Source organism: Erythrolamprus reginae, chromosome 4 (assembly GCF_031021105.1).
Source record: "Erythrolamprus reginae isolate rEryReg1 chromosome 4, rEryReg1.hap1, whole genome shotgun sequence".
Taxonomy (NCBI): domain Eukaryota; kingdom Metazoa; phylum Chordata; class Lepidosauria; order Squamata; family Dipsadidae; genus Erythrolamprus; species Erythrolamprus reginae.
The window spans coordinates 24,485,143-24,508,271 of NC_091953.1; the positions used below are offsets into that span (position 1 = coordinate 24,485,143).

Sequence of the window (23,129 nt, forward strand, 5' to 3'; positions counted from 1 at the left end):
ACGAAACATAAAAGCTTGATTGGCGTTTCCAGGATGTGTTAATAGCATAGGGAAGCCAGTTTGGTTAATACTTTAGATACCAGGCTAAAAGCCAGGAGGCTCCCATCTTAGGTATGAAAACCAACTATGGTCAGTCAATCTCATTCAGTCCAAACTGTTCTTGTGGGAAAAGTAAGAGGAAGAAGTAGTATTGTGTAGGATGGGTGAGGCCCGTGTGTGTGTGTATGTGTGTGGCTTCCAATCGTTCTCCGAACACAATTTAAGGTGTTGGTTGGTGTTGTGGTTGGCTTCAGGCCAGCTCCTGAGGTGACTGATTTTGACACAGAGGAGTGGGGGCTGTCTGTTCACAGAAGATCAGTCTGGCTGTAGGACGAATCAGACAGTGAACCAGAAGCAGAGACAGGGAGAGACAGGGAGCAGGAAGGGAGGGAAATGGATTCAGTCAGCTCTCCAGCCAGAGGTTCATCTGAATCAGAAGGGGAAGAGTTAATGAGTAATCCTATTTTGAATGCTCGGGTCCGGAGAATGCTGGGAAGACAAGAGCAGCTGCGCAAACGCAGAAACAAATTATAGGACACAGTTGATAAGACTTAATGACGCTGCTGCAACCTTGAAAAAGGGGAGGGTTGGAGAGATCTATGTGGGAGATTATCGTTCAGCATTGGAGAGAGACGTTGATGCATCGTGGTATTGTTTTGGCCTTTGGATCTCTGTGACATTCTGACATTCCAATTGTGAGTTATTGCTGGTTGCTGTAAGACTGAAAGGCTCCTGCACAGACTGGAGTAATTAACTCTGACCTATTGCCTGCTTAAACTCACATTGCTCTGAAACTTCATAGTTTGCAGTTTTCTGAACATAAAGAACAATCCTTGTTTGATTTTTACAAATCTGAGTGAGTGTGTTCGATTCATTACTTTGTTCTTCGGTGGCTTGAGGCCAGGCAGAACAGGTAGGTAGGTAGGTAGGTAGATTAGTTGGTTGGTATTTATTTGTTTGTTTGTTTGTTTATTTATTTATTTGCTGCGGCCGTCCCTCTCCAAGGACCTGGGGCGGCTTACAACATATAAAAGAAACAGTGGAATACAATAAGCTAAATCCAATTAATTAAAACTATGTAAACTGGTCTAAAATCCCCGATTATATTAAAAATCAATCATACATATTCAGACAATAACCATGCATACCATTCGTCGGCAAGGGGCTAAGGTTTAATCGCCCCAGGTCTGGTGGCATAAATGAATCTTAAGACTCTTGCGGGAGGCGAGGAGGGTGACAGCAGTGCGAATCTCTGGGGGGAGATGATTCCAGAGTGCCGGGGGCCCCACAGAGAAGGCTCTTCCCCTACACTTTGAATTGTGTCTGGAAACCAATCAGTAACCAATGCATTACCTATAAATCCCTACATGGCTTAGGACCAGATTATTTACCGGACCGTCTTCTGCTTCACACTTTCCAGTGACCGATCAGATCCCACAGAGTTGGCCTCCTTTGAGTCCCGTTGACCAAACAGGGTCAGCTGGCAGGACCACGGGGAGAGCCTTCTCTGTGGGGGCTCCATTTCTCTGGAACCAACTTCCCCCGAGATTCCCACAACCACCACCCTTTTGGCCTTCCGAAAGGCCTTAAAAACATGTGTTTTTTTGCCAGGCCTGGGACTGTCGAGCAACAATACACTGTTCCAGCCCAAATTGATGAATGATTGATGGATTAATGTTTTTAACTTCATGGGATTTTACTGATTGTATAATTTTTTTATTCTTGTACGCTGCCCTGATTCCACTAGAGAAGGGCGGATTATAAATCTAATCAATTCAATTGAATTGTGTGTGTTAGCTGCTTTTGGGTTATTTTCAAAATAATGAAGGCAGATATAAACAAGCTTTTCTCTCCTGTGCATTAATATGAGTCCTTGACTTCCCACAGTTCATTTAGTGACCATTCCAAAGTTACTACGGCACTGAAAAAAGCGATTTATGACTATTTTTCACACTTACAAACCATTGTAGCATCCCCATGGTCACAAAGTTGCACTGTCTCATGTGATTACCTTTTGTGACCTTTCGACAAGCAAAATCAATGGAGAAGCCAGATTTACTTAACAATTATGTTAGTAACTTAACAACTGCAGTGATTTGCTTAACAACGGTGCCAAGAAAGATAATAAAGTAGGACAAAACTTACTTAATAACTCTCTCATTTAGCAACAGATGTTGGGCTCAATTGTGGTCATAATTCAAGGATTATTTATAGTTCCACCATTATAGTAAATGTTGGAAGATCTTAAGCATAAAATGTATCAGGAAAGACTTAATGAACTCAATCTGTATACTCTGGAGAACAGAAGGGAAAGGAGGGACATGATCAAAACATCTAAATAGGTTAAAGGGTAAAATAAGGTCCAGGAGGGAAGTGTTTTTAATAGGAAAGTGAACACTCTGAGGTTTGTTGGGGGGAAAGATCAGAAGCCACGTGAGAAAATATTATTTTACTGAAAGAGTAGTAGATGCTTGGAACAAACTTCCAGCAGACGTGGCTGGCAAATCCACAGTAACTGAATTTAAACATGCCTGGGATTTTATTTATTTATTTATTTGTTCGATTTGTATGCCACCCCTCTCCGTAGACTCGGGGCGGCTAACAACAATAATAAAACAGCATACGACAAATCTAATATTTAAAATAATTAAAAAGCCCTTATTAAAAACCAAACATACACACAAACATACCATGCATAAATTGTATAGGCCTAGGGGGAAAGGAATATCTCAATTCCCCCATGCCTGATGACAGAGGTGGGTTTTAAGGAGCTTACGTAAGGCGAGGTGGGTGGGGGCAATTCTGATCTCTGGGGGGAGCTGGTTCCACAGGGTCGGGGCCGCCACAGAGAAGGCTCTTCCCCTGGGCCCCGCCAACCGACATTGTTTTGTTGACGGGACCCGGAGAAGGCCAACTCTGTGGGATCTAACTGGTCGCTGGGATTCTTGCGGCAGAAGGCAGTCCCGGAGATATTCTGGTCCGATGCCATGAAGGGCTTTATAAGTCATAACCAACACTTGGAATTGTGACCAGAAACTGATCGGCAACCAATGCTAGACTGCGGAGTGTTGGTGTAACATGGGCATACCTAGGGAAGCCCATGATCGCTCTCGCAGCTGCATTCTGCACGATCTGAAGTTTCCGAACACTTTTCAAAGGTAGCCCCATGTAGAGAGCGTTACAGTAGTAATAAGTAGGGATAAACATATATCCATTCTAAGATAAAATACAGGAAATAGTATAAGGGCAGACCAGATGGACCATGAGGTCTTTTTGTGCTGTCAATCTTCTATTTTTCTATGATCACGATGGAGCACTTTTTAATTCCTGTTTGCAATGTTTAGCAAACACATGTACAGTATTATAGAAAAGTGATCGTCAATAATACCTGTGGAGACGTTTGCTAACTTCCCTTTGATCTGGGAAGGCACAGACAGCAGAAAGTGAGGAGGAAGGTAGCCCCTCTGTGCATGGACGCACATCTCCCACAAGCAGGGCAGACCCATAAATCAGCCAGTTGGCGGGAGGCACACACTTGCGCAGTGGAGTTGAGCTGGGGGCTGCTTGTATGCCCACAAAGAAGGCTCCATTTTCAACCTGTGGCATGTGTGCCATAGCTTCGCCATCCCGGGTTTAGATAGAATCCCAATTCCCATCAACCTAAGCCAATATAATCAACGCTGGTTGATGGGAATTTTATTTCAGTAATATTTGATATTCTGCTCTACTGAATATACTAAATATCTTTAGTAATATCTTCACAGTTTTTTGGCTAAACTAGCATTAAGGCAATTAGTACAAGCAATGAAGATGTCCTTTCATTTCTGCAGAGTGTAGAAGAATTTCATACATAAAATTATAGAAAATGCTTCTTTATAGCAACCTTTCCATATGTTGTAATATTATCGCCAGGGAGGTTCATCATAATTTTGAATCTAAGCAACCAGTCCTAAACTGAGGACTTCCTGTAATTATTTTCTAATCTTCAAGGTAGTAGATTCCTATTTTATCTTGTCGTTTTGTTATGTTTAATTTTAATCTTCAGTATCGCATTGTCTCAAAGTGGAGCTACTATTAAAGTGGCTTGAGTAATCATGCAAATTAAGTAGTTTTATACACCTGAATGTTTCTTGCTATATTGCAAAGGGACAGACATTTCTTCCAAATTTATACTTACATAATCTTCTATAATTTCTTTGATGCCAGCAACTGTTAGAATAAATAGTAATGGCACCAAGGTAGTATATCTTCCAGTTGGAGAGACCTCTGGAATTTGCTGAAAAAGAAATGTATGTATTTAGAAAAGTATTCAAAGAAATGAGATGACAATGCTGAAGTAATTACAAAAAAGAAAAATAGATGGGGGAGTTTAGAATGGGTAGATGATTGGGAAATTTATTCTTAATTTTTTTAAATGTTGCTTCACCTCTCAGAACAATCCCCTTTCTCTGCTGATTTATCTTGCCAGAGATCCAAAGTCAAAAAAATTATTATTATTATTATTATTATTATTATTATTATTATTATTATTAATTAGATTTGTATGCCGCCCCTCTCCGTAGACTTGACAGAATCATTTGGACAGAAACTTATAAAATATATTTAGGATATAAACAACTTCTACTTTGCAGCTGCTCTAAGTGATCTTGTCCATACTAAGAAGTGACATTAGCCTATAACAGGGGTCCCCAAACTTGGTAACTTTAAGACTTGTGGACTTCAACTCCCAGAATTCTCCAGCAGGAATTCTGGGAGTTGAAGTCCACAAGTCTTAAAGTTGCCAAGTTTGAAGACCTCTGGCCTATAATATTGGGGCTTAACTAGCAATAGCAATTAGATTTATATACCGCTTCACAGTGCTTTACAGCCCTCTCTAAGCGGTTTCCAGAGAGTAATCATATTGCCCTCAACAATCTGGGTCCTCATTTTACTGACCTTGGAAGGATGGAAGGCTGAGTCAATCTTGAGCCTACTGAGATTCGATCTGCCAAACTGCTGGCAGCCGGTGATCAGCAGAAGTAGCTTGCAGTACTGTACTGTACTTTAGCCACTGCGCCACCGAGGTTCTTAATAACTACTAAGTTACTAAAGTTATTAACTTACTATTACTAAGCCGGGGTGGCGCAGCAGGTAGAGTGCTTTACTGCAGGCCACTGAAGCTGACTATAGATCTGAAGGTCAGCGGTTCAAATCTCATCACCGGCTCAAGGTTGACTCAGCCTTCCATCCTTCCGAGGTGGGTAAAATGAGGACCCGGATTGTGAGGGGCAACATGCTGGCTCTGTTAAAAAGTGCTATTGCTAACATGTTGTAAGCCGCCCTGAGTCTAAGGAGAAGGGCGGCATAAAAATTGAGTAGATAAATAAGTAAGTAAGTAAGTAAGTAAGTAAGTAAGTAAGTAAGTAAGTAAGTAAGCAAGTAAATAAGTAAGTTAGTAAATAAGTAAGTAAGTAAGTTACTAACTACTAAGTTACTAAACAGCTAAAGTAACTACTTTAGCCACTGCGCCACCGAGGTTCGTAATAACTACTAAGTTACTAAAGTTATTAACTTACTGTTACTAAGTTACTAACTACTAAGTTACTAAACAGCTAAAGTAACTACGTTGGACTATGTGTGAATCAAGGTTCAAAAAGTTCTACTCAGATCAGATTTTTTCTACAGTTAGATGTTGTTAAACTGCAGCTCACATCATTGCAGTTAACAATCAGAAGCGATAATCATTCTACTCATTTACAACTGAGCCCCCCCCCCAAAAAAACCTAAGGTGCGTCTTATACTCTGAAAAATAGAAACAAATAATTCCCTCAACACTGTCAGACTTTCTACTAAATCTGCACTTCTATTCTACTAGTTTTTCTCATTATTCCTATCACCCATTTCCTCCCATGTTGACTGTATGACTGTAACTTGTTGCTTATATCCTAAGATTTTCATTAATACTGCTTCTTCATTGCTTATTTGACCCCTATGACAATCATTAAGTGTTGTATCACATGATTCTTGACAAATGTATATTTTATTTTATGTACGTTGAGAGCATATGCATCAAGACAAATTCCTTGTGTGTCCAATCACACTTGGCCAATAAAAATTCTATTCTATTCTATTCTACTCTGAAAAATATGGTATATGCTTATGCATTATGCAACTTCACCCCTGCTACAAGATTTGGTAGTCACAGACTGTCCAGCTGTCGCCCTATTAAACTATGCATACAGTTGTTTTGCTTCAACGTAGACATACCTGCATTAAGGCAATGAAGAGGAAGAAAGCATTTGCGGCTTTTCGAATCTGTTCATACAGGAATCGAGGTAGAAATGTCACCACGCTGTATTTAGCTGTGCTGTTTTGAGAAGCAAAATAAGACATTGCTTTAAAAGGTGGGAGGAGGTGAGAATATTGTGCTAAGCGATTTAGCTGCGGATTGAATCATAGCTAGATAATTAGAAGATTGCTTCAAATGAATACAATCACTTTTATTTAATGGTTGCTCTTTCTAGCATCTATATAGAAACATAGAAGACTGACGGCAGAAAAAGACCTCATGGTCCATCTCGTCTGCCCTTATACTATTTCCTGTATTTTATCTTACAATGGATCTATGTTTATCCCAGTCATGTTTAAATTCAGTTACTGTGGATTTACCCACCACGTCTGCTGGAAGTTTGTTCCAAGGATCTACTACTCTTTCAGTAAAATAATATTTTCTCATGTTGCCTTTGATCTTTCCCCCAACTATCTTCAGATTGTGTCCCCTTGTTCTTGTGTTCACTTTCCTATTAAAAACACTTCCCTCCTGAACCTTATTTAACCCTTCGACATATTTAAATGTTTCGATCATATCCCCCCCTTTTCCTTCTATATTCAAGACTATACAGATTGAGTTCATTAAGTCTTTCCTGATACGTTTTATACTTAAGACCTTACACCATTCTTGTAGCCCGTCTTTGGACCCGTTCAATTTTGTCAATATCTTTTTGTAGGTGAGGTCTCCAGAACTGAACACAGTATTCCAAATGTGGTCTCACCAGCGCTCTATATAAGGGGATCACAATCTCCCTCTTCCTGCTTGTTATACCTCTAGCTATGCAGCCAAGCACTTTCATTTAATGGTTGCTCTTTCTAGCATCTATATCTTCTCCTTTTTACACACTCCCTCCTCAATTTTTCTGTAGCAGTCTTTTCAGGGCTTACCAAGTCCAAGATCAGGGATTTACAAAATATCTCACTCTAAACTGATTCAATAAACAAACTAGGCCCAGGAAATAAACAGAACACATTAGATCTAAATTGATCTATCATCCCAGCTAAACCAAAGAAACCAAATAATTTTCTTACTAGACAAGGTCAGCAATTCTGTGACACACAAAAAAGTTTTCATTACTATCACTTTCAAAACCTATAGATATTTACTATCAGAAAATCTCAGTGTTTTACTACATTAACAGTGAAATAGGGGTCTGCATCCTTGGTTCATTTAAACAGAGATTTTCTAATTTAGCTCTTCTAAATCTGTTATCTCCAATTTGGGTTTTTTAAAAAATATTTGTAGCTTAATTAACAATGGATGTTTCAGAAATATATATGTGTGTGTGTGTGTCACATGTTTTTGCTATAGTTTACATACATACATGCATGCATGCATGCATGCATGTATATATATGGCTCCCATTCTCATGGCAAATATATTTGAATTCTGCTTTGCTTCCATTATGGATGGATGATTAGAGCCAGCAGATTTTTATCTGATAGCAAACCACATCAATTTTTAAAAATCCATTGCAAATACGTATAGGAAGCAAACTTCAGCACAACGGACAGTTCTTTATGAGAGATTCTATCTTTCTCCTACACATTCTGTACACGAAGCAGCAGCTCACACCAAATTCTCCTCTTTGCCACTGGTTCTAGGACCTGAACACTATATGTCATGAACTGCTACCCACTGGTTTTAATTTTTTTTGTCCATGACTGCTGTTTTTGAAAATAGAAAATCAGCTGTGACTGCTTCTGCATGTTATCAGATGATAGAAAGATCTGTTAGCACGGAATCCATAACGTTTAGTTGCTGCTTTGGAAAATCAACTTCAAAAAGAAAAATCTTCCAATGACATTTTCATCAAGTATTTTTAACAGAAGCCACAATTTTACTGCCATAAATGCCAGGTACAGTGGTACCTCATGATACGAACCCCTCGTCTTACGAACAACCCGAGATACGAACCCGAGGTTCAGAAAATTTTTGCCTCTTCTTACGAACTTTTTTCTTCTTACGAACCCGCTGCCGCCGAGAAGCCCCGCCGCCCGGCTGTCGCTTTTTGAAACAGCCGGGAGGCTTCCCAGCAGCCTCCTGAACAATATATAATATATATTATATTAATGTGTGGTAACAATATATAAATGATCTCTGATTCATGTGCTATATTTTTCATTCTACATTCTTTAAAAAAATCTATACTGGTCTTTGGTGATTTTTCTCTTATTTTTCTTATTCTGTGTTGACATGTTGTTGGAGTCAGTAAAACCTTGAGGCAGACTTCTGAGAATGAAAAACAGAACTAGGAATGGCAATTTTTAAAAAGGCCAACATATAAATTGTAGTTAAGATGATGTTACAGTGGAGAAAGATTAAGCTTGCCAAATCTCAGACCAGGATCCAGCTTATAGATACAGTAATACCTCGTCTTATGAACCTAATTGGTTCCTGGGGGAGATTCGTAACACGAAAAGTTCGTAAGATGAAACATTGTTTCCCATAGGAAACAAAGTAAAGTCAATTAATCCGTGCAACAACAAAAAACGCAAAAAAACACCGCCGCCCGGCTGTCACCTTCCCAGCAGCCTCCCGAACGCCGAACGCCAAACCCGAACTTCCGGGTTCGGTGATCGGGAGGCCACTGAGAAGCCCCCCAGCTGTTTTAAAAGGTGACAGCCGGGCGGCGGGGCTTCTCAGCGGTCTCCCGAACCCAAACTTTTGCCGAACTTCCGGGTTTGGGGTTCGAGAGGCCGCTGGGAAGCCCCGCCACCCGGCTGTCATCTTTTAAAACAGCCGAGGGGCTTCTTGGAGGCCTCCCGAACGCCGAACCCGGAAGTTCGGCAAAAGTTCGGGTTCGGGAGGCTGCTGAGAAGCCCTGCCACCCAACTGTCACCTTCTAAAACAGCCGGGGGGCTTCCCAGCAGCCTCCTGAACCCGAACGCCAAACCTGAACTTCCGGGTTCGGCGTTCGGGAGGCCTCCGAGAAGCCCCTCGGCTGTTTTAAAAGATGACAGCCGGGTGGCGGGGCTTCCCAGCGGCCTCTCGAACCCCAAACCCGGAAGTTCGGCAAAAGTTTGGGTTCGGGAGACCGCTGAGAAGCCCCGCCGCCCGGCTGTCACCTTTTAAAACAGCTGGGGGGCTTCTCAGTGGCCTCCCGATCACCGAACCCGGAAGTTCGGGTTTGGCGTTCGGCGTTCGGGAGGCTGCTGGGAAGGTGACAGCCGGGCGGCGGTGGTTTTTTGCGTTTTTTGTTGTTGCACGGATTAATTGACTTTACTTTGTTTCCTATGGGAAACAATGTTTCATCTTACGAACTTTTCGTGTTACGAATCTCCCCCAGGAACCAATTAGGTTCATAAGACGAGGTATTACTGTATCTATAAGCTGGATCCTGGTCTGAGATTTGGCAAGCTTAATCTTTCTCCACTGTAACATCATCTTAACTACAATTTATATGTTGGCCTTTTTAAAAATTGCCATTCCTAGTTCTGTTTTTCATTCTCAGAAGTCTGCCTCAAGGTTTTACTGACTCCAACAACATGTCAACACAGAATAAGAAAAATAAGAGAAAAATCACCAAAGACCAGTATAGATTTTTTTAAAGAATGTAGAATGAAAAATATAGCACATGAATCAGAGATCATTTATATATTGTTACCACACCTATATTGTTCAGGAAAAATACTATATTAATCTATATTTTGCAGCGCACACATGCAAAAGTCAGTTTTTGACTTATGGAGTCTACCTGGATAAGTCCCTGCAATTTTCTTGGCAAGATTTTTAGAATCTTTTTCTTCCTTGGGCTGAGAGAGTAACTGGCCCAAAGTTACTCAGCTGGCTTTGTGCCCGAGATAGAATTCTCACGATCTTCTGATTTCTAACCCTCAATACCAAGCTATCTCTATGACTGTATGTTTCCCTAGTTTTTTATGAGTCACCAATGACTGCCAGTTTTAAATAGCAATTACAGCAAGGCACTGAAAAAGTACATCCAGGAATACTGTATGGCACTGAAATAATTCACACGTTTTATATTAATATTTTTTAAAATCTCAAAATTTAAGAGATTGCCAGGACTAACAACTCTTTGCAAAGAGCTGCACTCGAGGAGGGGTTTGGCAAAAGTTTTGTAAGCTGTGGTAAGTAGTGTGAGATTGCCAGAGCAGAAGCTACGTAGGATTAGGTTTACAACTCTCCTATATCTTCTCTTCTATCTCTTCTATCCATTATATCTCTTCTATCTCTTTTATCTCTTATATTTTCTGCTATTCTCTCTAGTTATATTTTACTCCTATATTTCTCTTTATATATATATATATCCTCTATTATTATTGTGTATTATTGTGTATTGGACAAAACAAATAAATAAATAAAATAAATTTACTTAATATGGGCTTAACACTGGCCTAATGTCATAATGGAATCCAGAGCATGATACCATGGTCTTTCGAGACTGAAGAATGCCAATGCAAAAAATGTCATACATAATTTCCCACTTCTTAAACTCCCTCTAGATATCAAATTCCAGGGGCTAATAGCAAACTAAGAATGGAAACTCGACAGATCGTTATAACTTATAGTTGTTGATTAAATTTACAGTAAAGAGAATGAACCATGAAGAAGTGGAATGAACAATACAATTTAAAGACTGCCAGCAAATAACATAGGTACCTTTATATTTAATCTTTAGAAATGTATAGATTCCAATCTTAAGAAGTATTTAAAACTGACATCTTAGTCTGGAATTATGATTGCATGTCCATTTGTCCCCATGGTTGTTATGTTTAAGAGGTATGGACCTCAACTCCCAGAATACCCCAGCCAGCACAGCATTTGCCAAGGTTGAGAAATATCACAGTAGGTCATTTGAAATTAATGACATGAAAACATTTTATCACAAATAGCCTACAATGTTGGGGGAAAGATCAAAAGCAACATGAGAAAATATTATTTTACTGAAAGAGTAGTAGATCCTTGGAACAAACTTCCAGCAGACGTGGTAGATAAATCCACAGTAACTGAATTTAAACATGCCTGGGATAAACATATATCCATCCTAAGATAAAATAAAGAGAATAGTATAAGGGCAGACTAGATGGACCATGAGGTCTTTTTCTGCCGTCAGACTTCTATGTTTCTATGCTTCTATGTTTCTATGTGGATTCTCTAGGGTTTAACACATTTGTCTTAGGTATTAATTGCATGACAAAAGACATAGAGCAGGGGTCCCCAAACTTGGCAACTTTAAGACTTGTGGACATCAACTCCCAGAATTCTCCAGCCAGAATTCTGGGAGTTGAAGTCCACAAGTTATGCTATGTGGGCTGGAGAGTTCTGGGAGTTGAAGTCCATAAGTCTTAAAGTTGCCACGTTTGGGGACCTCTGATGTAGAGCATTGACATGAAGTTGGTCAAATCCTATCCCATTTGTAGCCAAGGCCTAAATTTAACTTCCATTTGCGTGCTGCACCTGGCCTTTTCTACTACTTCCCTCCCGCAGAGTCTTTCAAATATATTTGCAAAACAAAATCTTGTCAAAAGTAGGGTGCAAAAGCAGGGTGAAATGACATTTTCTTTGAAAGGGAGTAGTACTTTGAAAAGTTAAGATGACTTCACGGTTTATTTCTAAACATGAATCATCTCTTATCTCAGACTTTCATATCATGTAGCTATTCTTAACTTGGAACAAAGGTAAAAGTTCCTTGACTCCCTCACCATTTAGCCTTTTTTTTTGGGGGGGGGGGGGGGGAGAACTACTTCATATAACTCTTAACTCCTCTGTTGCCAGCAATAAATGCAGGAACGGCATCTGGATTGGTTGTGGTGTGGTTCTTGGTTTTAATCAGCTTTCCCCCCCCAATTATAGAATTAACTTGGATTTTTTTTGCTGGTTCACTTTCTCCAAAAACAAGCAGTCCCCCCCCCCCCAAAATAAGCCATCCCCTTAAAATAAGCCATCCCCGAAAATAAGCCCTCCCCTGAAAATAAGTCCTCTCCCCAAAAATAAGTCCTCTCCATGAAAATAAGCCATCCCCCGAAAATAAGTCCTCTCCCCAAAAAGAAGTCCTCTCCCCAAAAATAAGTCATCTCCCCGAAAATAAGTCCTCTCCCCGAAAGTAAGTCCTCTCCCCCAAAATAAGTCCTCTCCCTGAAAATAAGTCCTCTCCCCCAAAATAAGTCCTCTCCCCCAAAATAAGTCCTCTCCCCAAAAATAAGTCCTCTCCCCCAAAATAAGTCCTCTCCCCAAAAATAAGTCCTCTCCCCCAAAATAAGTCCTCTCCCCAAAAATAAGTCCTCTCCCCCAAAATAAGTCCTCTCCCCAAAAATAAGTCCTCTCCCCAAAAATAAGTCCTCTCCCCAAAAATAAACCCTCCCCTGAAAATACCATTTCCTCTGGTTAAGGTTAGGGAGACAGAACTCAAAATCAGGTAAGACAACACAAGAGGAGCCCCATCTTGTTCCACAAGCCCCAAAATAATAAGATCTCCCCAAAAATAAGGCCAAGCTCTTATTTGGGGGTTCAAAAAAATATAAGACAGGATCCTATTTTCGAGGAAACGTGGTAGCAATTCTTAGCATTCATTTATGACTACTTTTCTCACTACGCCACAAGCTGCTTGTGAATTCACCAGCCTTGGCGCCTCTGAAGCAGAAACTCCCATCAGAAAATGAGAGCGTGAATATTTTCTGTGGCAGGGGGATGCGCTGAGTAGGAAAATGAGGGTCTCCAGCTAAAAAGGAAATGATATGGTGGCGTTATGCCTAAAACGGGCATAGAATGGAAGGAGCCTAAATTTGATGCTTTCATTAGACTTTATTTTAGAGTTTTCACTACAGTTTCTTTCTTTCTTTCTTTCTTTCTTTCTTTCTTTCTTTCTTTCTTTCTTTCTTTGCTTGCTTGCTTGCTTGCTTGCTTGCTTGCTTGCTTGCTTGCTTGCTTGCTTGCTTGCTTGCTTGCTTGCTTGCTTACTTACTTACTTACTTACTTACTTACTTACTTACTTATTTATTTATTTATTAGATTTGTATGCCGCTCCTCTCCACAGACTCGAGGCGGCTCACAGCAGTAATAAAGACAATGTAAAAACAAATCTAATAATTTAAAAAACACTAAAAAAACCCCATTATTAAAAGCAAACATACACACAAACATACTATGTATAAACTGTATAGGCCCGGGGGAGATGTCTCAGTTCCCCCATGCCTGGCAGCAGAGGTGGGTTTTAAGAAGTTTACAAAAGGCAAGGAGGGTGGGGGCAGTTCTAATCTCCGGGGGAAGCTGGTTCCAGAGAGTCGGGGCCGCCACAGAGAAGGCTCTTCCCCTGGGACCCGCCAAACGACATTGTTTAGTCGATGGGACCCGGAGAAGGCCAACTCTGTGGGACCTAACTGGTCGCTGGGATTCGTGCGGCAGAAAACGGTCCCGGAGATAGTCTGGTCCGGTGCCATGAAGGGCTTTATAGGTCATAACCAACACTTTGAATTGTGACTGGAAACTGATTGGCAACCAATGCAGACTGCGGACTGCTGGTGTAACATGGGCAGACCTTGGGAAGCCCATGATTGCTCTTGCAGCTGCATTCTGCACGATCTGAAGTTTCCGAACACTTTTCAAAGGTAGCCCCATGTAGAGATGGCAGTCCTTCGCTGAGCATCATGTATACTTGAGAAATATCTAGCTATTAAATCTTGGGGTGGTTTTCCCTGCACCACTGCTACATGTCACAAACAAACAATGTGCCCTGAGCACAACGAACCTTATTCCAACCACGTAGCTCACTGTTTGTATCAGCCATGATGATTGCAGATAAACAAATTACCTTCAGCCTGCAATACTTTCATGGGGCAGTTCACCCTTAATTGCATTGTATTGTATTGTATTGTATTGTATTGTATTTTAATTTATTTTATTTTTTTTTATATTTTTTTTATTTTATTTTATTTTAATTTAATTTAATTTTTTTATTTTATTTTATTTATTTATTTATTTATTTATTTATTTATTTATTTATTTATTTATTAGATTTGTATGCCGCCTCTCTCCGTAGACTCGGACTCCAATACACAAAACATATTGAGGGGAATAGGCATGAAGTATTACATATAAGGAAAGGATATGAAAATAGAGAAGATATATGAAAGGGAGGAAAGATATATGACATATGAGATAAGGGGAGACAAATTGGTCAGGGGACGAAAGGCACACTGGTGCACTTATGTATGCCCCTTACTGACCTCCTAGGAACCTGGAGAGGTCAATCGTGGATAGTCTAAGGGAGAAATGTTGGGGGTTAGGGGTTGACACTACTGAGTCAGGTAATGAGTTCCACGCTTCGACAACTCGATTGCTAAAGTCATATTTTTTTTCAGTCAAACTTGGAGCGATTAATATTGAGTTTGAATTTGTTGCGTGCTCTTGTGTTGTTGCGGTTGAAGCTGAAGTAGTCATTAACAGGCAGGACGTTGCAGCATATGATTTTGTGGGCAATACTTAGATCGTGTTTTAGGCATCGTAGTTCTAAGCTTTCTAGGCCTAGGATTGATAGTCTGCTTTTGTAGGGCATTCTGTTTCGAGTGGAGGAGTGAAGGGCTCTTCTGGTGAAGTATCTTTGGACATTTTCAAGGGTGTTGATGTCCGAGATGTGGTGTGGGTTCCAGACAGATGAGCTGTATTCAAGGATGGGTCTGGCAAATGTTTTGTAGGCTCTGGTGAGTAGTGTGAGATTGCCGGAGCAGAATCTGCGTTTTAAGATTTTTTTGAGAAATGGATACCCAATGTGCTGCCAACATCCAATGTTCTGTATGAGTGACAATGCCACAGTACAGGGATTGAAGTGGAGAGAACAGGTGCTGGAAGCCTTGCTCGGTAGCTAGGAAATAGGTTTCTATTGTCCTTCTCCCTCCCCATCAGTTGCAACTTCTACTAGGAGCAGTTGGTCTTTTGCTATTCTGCTGCTCATCTGGCAATATAATAGTTTGGATTGAATAGATCACGTATTTCTGAATCAACTTTTGTCAAGCAAACCTTATTTGCCAACGGCTGGTACTGTTTACGTCTCTTTAATCATTGTGCTGTGCAACACAATGACAGTTTGGCACTTGGTAACGGGTCTCCAGACAGAAGCACACATTCCTTGCATTTATTAAAATACTATATCACAGAAAGCAAAGCCAACCCACTCCTTAATCCCTGTCACTTAAACAATGTATGGTAATGTAAGAACAGCCCTGAGAGCACATTTTAGGTTTCAACCAAATTGTTATTATGAGACAAATAGCCAGAGAAACCTAGCTAGTTTGTTTCCTCCACTCTAGAAAAGTCATTTTTAAAACTTTCTTTTTCTGGTCAGATGATCACAAAACAAAGTACAGAGGTACCTCTATCTAAGAACACCTCTACTTATGAACTTTTCTAGATAAGAACCGGGTGTTCAATATTTTTATGCCTCTTCTCAAGAACCATTTTCCACTTACAAACCCGAGCCTCCGAAACTGTAATCAGAAAAGGCAGGGAGAAGCCTCCGTGGGGCCTCTCTAGGAATCTCCTGGGAGGAAACAGGGCTGGAAAAGGTGGGAAAAAGCCTGCGTGGGGCCTCTCTAGGAATCTCATGGGAGGAAACAGGGCCAGAAAAGGTGGGGAGAAGCCTCCGTGGGGCCTCTCTAGGAATCACCTGGGCGGAAACAGGGCCTCCACCCTCCCTGTGGTTTCCCCAATCATACGCATTATTTGCTTTTACATTGATTCCTATGGGAAAAATTGCTTGTTCTTACAAACTTTTCTACTTAAGAATCTAGTCACGGAATGTATTAAGTTCATAAGTAGAGGTACCACTGTATATATATATATATATATAACTGTATACTGTCTTATAATAATAATAATTTAATAATTTATTAGACTTGTATGCCGCCCCTCTCCATCTAGGAATCTCCTGGGAGGAAACAGGGCTGGAAAAGGCGGGGAAAAGCCTCCGTGGGGCCTCTCTAGGAATCTCCTGGGAGGAAACAGGGCCAGAAAAGGCAGGGAGAAGCCTCCGTGGGGCCTCTCTAGGAATCTCCTGGGAGGAAACAGGGCCGGAAAAGGCAGGGAGAAGCCTCCTTGTCCTAGTATTGTGTGATAGAGAAAATATATTTTCTCTATCCACCTTTTCTATCCCATGCATGATTTTATACACTTCGATGGGAGGGCTATTTTTTAACCACCTTTTTTGTAAAGAATGGCTTTGGAGCCTTTGTATCCTTGGAAATAAGGATATTGGCAAATTGTTTTTCAGCTTGCTATCTTCCCATTTATTTTTGCTTAAATTGAACTGCCTTCAGCCAGATCCAGTCTAAAATTCTTCCATCTGAGCCCATTGTTTTTCTTTTCATTTTGACAACATGTAAGAATTTCAATTCAATGAGCAAGTGAAAAAAAACATTTGGATTTGAATCACTGTTTAGTAAACAGGCTCACACAAAATGCTAAACTAAAACGTAATATAATACCAGGTAATTTACCCGAGTTTCCCTGCTGGCTGGGAAAAAAAATGTCATGACATTTGTTTCAGCATCTCAAACTGAAGAAAGCAAATATCAGTTCCAAGAAAAACTACATTGAAATGGAGGAGGGTGGGGTAAATTTTGCAAGAGGTGAAGATAAAGAATACTACATCCTCATATAGTGCATTGAAAGGGCGAAAAGATGGAAGGTATTAAAAACAACAACAACAGCCAGCTCTACATTCTGTTGTGGTTCAGCCTGAGTCAGAGCAAAGACCAGCTGCGTCTCTGCTGGCTCCATGCCCGGGGGAGGCTGAGAGCGAAGAGGAGAGTTCTTGGCAGCCAGACAGGGGAGATTACAGTCAGGAATGTGACGAGGAAGAAAGGCCTGGGAGCCCTGGGGAAGGGCTCTCGCAAGCAAGTAGCTTGGATTCTTTGGAGTCCTTGGAGTCATTGGATGACGAAGCACAAGCTATCATTAGTATGCGACAGAGAGGCATAGATCAAAGGAGGCAGCAACTGAAGAGATATTATCAGCATTGAATGAGGAACACCAGGGGGTTGGGTGTGGTCCTCATTAGCAGGGAAGGGTTTATAAGGCAGGCAAACTCTTTCGGCAGCGTGGAGTGTTATCACAGTGGAGTTGCTGTTATCTGCCTTTTCTCTCAGCATTTTTGTTCCTGGCTCGTGGCCCAGCAGTCTTGAAGACCCGTGGGAGGTTGGTGTATGTTAGCAACAGCCTCGTTTGGCATTGAGGATCCTGTGTTTATGTATGAACAATTGCCTTCGTGTATCTATTTGGAGTTCCAGTGCTTTCCTGACTTGTAAGGACATTTTCTGTTGGCTTCTTTTCTCTTTACCATTCTAAAACTGTGTTTGGATTCAACCGGTGTGTCTGGCTTATCTTTTTGGGTTGGTCATAGCTTCCGGAGTGACCCAGACAGAACACATTCTAAGACTATCTTTTAGTAAAGAGGGCAAGTGCATTGAACAGGATACAAAGCAATTTTGTGAAAAATCAATCCCTGAATTTCAATTTAAGAATGTTAATCTAAGACAATAAATAGCATGGGCCTATTAATGGAATAAAAAAAAAATCTAAGCAATAAAAATGTTGTTTCAAAATTATTTTCCTATGCTGAGCTTAATTACTTCTATCCAAGGGAAATGCTTGCAAAGCTTTTTTTTTAAAAAAAATAAAACTTTGGCATGCACTGATAACAATTTAAAATTCCTTTATAGATTTTTATATAAATATGAAATATCTAAATATGAAATATATATATGAAAATTGACATGGCATCTATTTTCCCACTGAAAAAAAGCTGTAAGCAACGAAGTAATGACTTCAGGATTTAGCAATATTATCAGATAAAGATGAGATGAACTAAACGATGTCTAAGGTTAATTTTCTTTTCAAACACAACAGAGCAAATGTAAGACAAATACTGGATTCACACACGGCATTACGCAATTATAGTTTGGCTTTGTAAGTGTGAATCATCACTGTGTATTTCTAAACTTTTCGCTTATAGGGGTATCGGGCTGTGATTTGTTTGTTAAATCAAAGTCAAAGCAAACTAAAATGTTAAGTGTAATTTATAATGCCAATTTGCAAATAATATCTGAGCTGGCTTGTTTTCTAGTCTGGAGGAGAGAAGGGAAAGGGGGAACATGATTGAAACATTTAAATATGTTAAAGGGTTAAATAAGGTTCAGGAGGGAAGTGTTTTTAATAGGAAAGTGAACAGAAGAACAAGGGAGCACAATCTGAGGTTAGTTGGGGGAAAGATCAAAAGCAACGTGAGAAAATATTATTTTACTGAAAGAGTAGTAGACGCTTGGAACAAACTTCCAGCAGACGTGGTTGGTAAATCCATAGTAACTGAATCTAAACATGCCTGGGATAAACATATATCCATCCTAAGGTAAAATACAAGAAATAGTATAAGGGCAGACTAGATGGACCATGAGGTCTTTTTCTGCCGTCAGTCTTCTATGTTTCTTTGTTCCTATGTTTCTTGCAGACATTTCATTACCTTAACTACATAACATCATTACTGCTAGTAAGGAGTGCCGTTTGCTGTCAGTTTATATTCTGATGTCTTGACTATCTGTGTGGGTGGATGGAGTCAAGATTATTTCCCTTAGTTCAAAAAGTAAAGTGACATAGAAATTACATTATCACATTAGAATTATGGAGGCTCCCCTTTTAGGCCAAGCAGGTAAATTCACCAAGCAGGTGAATACCAAAAATCAGAAGTTAAAAAAAAAAAGTTGATGTAACACAATGCAACACTTGTGGAAAATTTCATGGAATGATGCAACAGCAATTGTGAACCTTCTGTTTCTACAAATGGTTATACAGACAAGCAGACAAATGTACTGGATTTAGTTTCACATTTCTCATGCAACATTCATGTTGAAGATTCCATCAATACGCCAATGACTTGATTCATTACTTCGCTAAACCATGGCATAAATCCTGCAAGCCTAACTTGCAAACAATGAGTTGTCATATATATGATACCTCGTCTTACAAATGCCTCATCATACAAACTTTTCGAGATACAAACCCAGGATTTAAGATTTCTTTGCCTCTTCTTCCAAACTATTTTCACCTTACAAACCCACCACCGCTGCTGGGATGCCCCGCCTCCGGACTTCTGTTGCCAGCGAAGCTCCCATTTTTGCGCTGCTAGGATTCCCCTGAGGCTCCCCTCCATGGGAAACCCCACCTCCGGACTTCCATGTTTTTGTGATGCTGCAGGGGAATCCCAGCAGGGGAATCCCAGCAGCGCAAAAACGGGAGCTTCGCTGGCAACGGAAGTCGGGAGGTGGGGTTTCCCAGCGATGGGAACCTCAGTGAAATCGAAGCATCGCAAAAACACAGAGGAGGTGGGGTTTCGAGGACTTGTTGTTTTTGCGATGCTGCGATTTCACTGATGCTCCCTTCGCTGGGAAACCCCAACTCCGGACCTCCGTTGCCAGTGAAGCACTCGTTTTTGCGATGCTAGGATTCTCCTCCTGAGATTCCCCTGCAGCATCACAAACACACAGAAGTCCGGAGGTGGGGTTTCCCATGGAGGGGAGCCTCAGGGGAATCCCAGCAGCGCAAAAACAGGCGCTTCAGCTGGCAAAAGAGGTGAATTTTGGGCTTGCACGCATTAATCGCTTTTCCATTGATTCCTATGGGAAACATTGTTTCATCTTACAAACTTTTCACCTTAAGAACCTCGTCCCGGAACCAATTAAGTTTGTAAGACAAGGTATCACTGTATTCATTCCTTAGCGCAGAGGTCTTCAAACTTGGCAACTTTAAGACTTGTGGACTTTGACTCCCAGAATTCTCCAGCCACCATAGCTGGCTGGAGAATTCTGGGAGTTTAACTTGTCAAGTTTGGGGACCCTTACAGGCTTAGAACATGTAAACATTACTGCTTGTTGAAAATCGAAAGTTAAAAAGTTATAAATTTGCGAATGGGTAAAGCCAGCTATGTTCTTTTCCGTATAAAAAAGCATTAGATTCAATAACTGATATCACCTCGGATGCTATACAACTTTTAAAAACAATGCATAAAATGCAAAATTCAGGTTTTTTTCTTGTTAAAATTTGCCCAACCTAAAAAAGCCAGATGCATTGAAGTTCAACCTCCCAGAAATCCTAGCCACTGAATCCAAATTTACCCCAAAAGAAAAAGTACACTCCTTGATTTGTTTCGTTTCTGCATAATAAGATTAGTCACTTTGTTCCACTAATCCCTGTTTCACATGCCACATGAGTAAACTAGTTTTGTAGCATCACGGGGTGCCCTGCATTCCAATAAAATACTTTGGATTTATCAGGTGTATGTGATTTTGTTCAGCTTGCAATAGCATTGAAGTATCACAGTTACATGTAAGTACTAGCAGTAGTTTCAGTCAGGAAACTCCCGCCCGCTTTGCCTTGTATATTCTCTTATACTACAGCTTTTTTATATTTAATTTATATTTTTTATATTTAATTTATATTTATTGATTTTTTTTAAAATATGAAACATAGAAACATAGAAGACTGATGGCAGAAAACGACCTCATGGTCCATCTAGTCTGCCCTTATACTATTTCCTGTATTTTATCTTAGGATGGATATATGTTTATCCCAGGCATGTTTAAATTCAGTTACTGTGGATTTACCAACCACGTCTGCTGGAAGTTTGTTCCAAGGATCTACTACTCTTTCAGTGAAATAATATTTTCTCACGTTGCTTTTGATCTTTCCCCCAACTAACTTCAGATTGTGTCCCCTTGTTCTTGTGTTCACTTTCCTATTAAAAACACTTCCCTCCTGGACCTTATTTAAGTCTTTGACATATTTAAATGTTTTGATCATGTCCCCCCTTTTCCTTCTGTCCTCCAGACTATATAGATTGAGTTCATCAAGTCTTTCCTGATACGTTTTATGCTTAAGACCTTCCACCATTCTTGTAGCCCGTCTTTGGACCCGTTCAATTTTGTTAATATCTTTTTGTAGGTGAGGTCTCCAGAACTGAACACAGTGTCTCAAATGTGGTCTCACCAGCGCTCTATATAAGGGGATCACAATCTCCCTCTTCCTGCTTGTTATACCTCTAGCTATGCAGCCAAGCATCCTACTTGCTTTTCCTACTGCCCGACCACACTGCTCACCCATTTTGAGACTGTCAGTAATCACTACCCCTAAATCCTTCTCTTCTGAAGTTTTTGCTAACACAGAACTTCCAATGCAAACAACATAAAACAGGTGCTCTGTGAATAGTGCCCACCACCAGACAAGCATTCACGATCCACCACCAAATCGGGGGTGTTTCTTGTATATATCATTTTAACTCAAGAGCAAAATATTTGCTAGCACAGAAACAGTGAACTATTTAGAGAGAGAGAATTTATGGCACAAAGGTGTTTTCTTCCCTCAACAAAGATGACATTTACAAGTGAAGGTCTCCACTAGGCAACATCCTGGCCTCAAAGCTCCACCCTACCAAAGGAAAAGCCACTTGTGTGGGGATGATTTAGCACAGCTGCCATTGATCTATCTCATCCATGGTCCAAAATAACTACCGTCAACAACATAATCAGTGAAAGCACGGAACTCCAGAAAGCCCAAGATAAGAAATAAGGTTAAGAAAACATCCATACAGAAGGATAAATAAAGGCCTTGGCATCTTAGTTTGTGTTTGTATTTGTATTTATTAGATTTGTATGCCGCCCCTCTCCGAAGACTCAGGGTGGCTAACAACATTAAAAAAGACAATGTGAACAAATCTAATATTAAAAATAATCTTAAAAACCCCAATTTAAAGAACCAATCATACATACAAGCATACCATGTATAAATTCTATAAGCCTAGGGGGAAGGAAAAATTTCAATTCCTCCATGCCTGACGACAGAGGTGGGTTTTAAGGAGCTTGCGAAAAGCAAGGAGGGTAGGGGCAACTCTGATATCTGGGGGGAGCTGGTTCCAGAGGGTCGGGGCCACCACAGAGAAGGCTCTTCTCCTGGGTCCCGCCAAACGACATTGTTTAGTTGACAGGACCCGGAGAAGGCCAACTCTGTGAAACCTAACCGGTCGCTGGGATTCATGCGCTTACAACCTGTTGCGCTTACAACCTGCTTATAAGGAGAATTTCTCCAGGTGGCAGGACATACACACAAAACATACTCCTAAAAGACAATGAAAACATATTCAAATCATTAAACATACAGTGTTCCCTCAATTTTCATGGGGGATGCGTTCTGAGACTGCCCGCGAAAGTCAAATTTCCGCAAAGTAGAGATGCGGAAGTAAATACACTATTTTTGGCTATGAACAGTATCACAAGCCTTCCCTTAACACTTTAAACCCCTAAATTACAATTTCCCATTCCCTTAGCAACCATTTAGATTATTACTCACCATGTTTATTTATTAAAGTTTATTTTAAAAAAATTATTAAAGGCGGACGAAAGTTTGGCGATGACATATGATGTCATTGGGCAGGAAAAACCGTGGTATAAGGGAAAAAACGCGAAGTATTTTTTAATTAATATTTTTGAAAAACAGTGGTATAGACTTTTCGCGAAGTTCGAACCCGCGAAAATCGAGGGAACACTGTATGGTGAACCTTTTTTCCCCTTGGGTGCCAAAAGTGCGTGTACGCGCCCTATCGCCTACCGTCCAAGTGCCCACACTCATAATTTAATGCCTGTGGAGGGTGAAAACAGCTTCCCCCCGCCCTCCCGTGGAGGCCCTCTGGAGGCTGGAAACAGCCTGTTTTCCAACTTCTGATGGGCCCAGTAGGCTCATATTTTCGAGCTCCCTAGGCTCCAAAGGCCCGGGGAAGGGTAAA

General features: G+C 40.6%; 1 protein-coding gene across 6 annotated transcripts in view; it reads right to left on the minus strand.

Annotated features, from left to right (window-relative positions):
- ATP8A2 (ATPase phospholipid transporting 8A2) overlaps nucleotides 1-23,129 on the minus strand; it is a 460,631-nt gene that overhangs the window by 370,391 nt on the left and 67,111 nt on the right. For 5 of the 6 annotated variants that reach the window (XM_070749818.1, XM_070749817.1, XM_070749821.1 and 2 more), the window contains exons 3-4: nucleotides 6,286-6,385; nucleotides 4,217-4,315 (exon numbers count right to left, since the gene is read on the minus strand). In XM_070749818.1, coding sequence (XP_070605919.1) covers nucleotides 4,217-4,315; nucleotides 6,286-6,385 — 199 coding nt within the window. Of the gene's footprint in view, nucleotides 1-4,216; nucleotides 4,316-6,285; nucleotides 6,386-23,129 lie in introns of those variants that run through there. The other variant, XM_070749822.1, reaches the window with a different exon arrangement.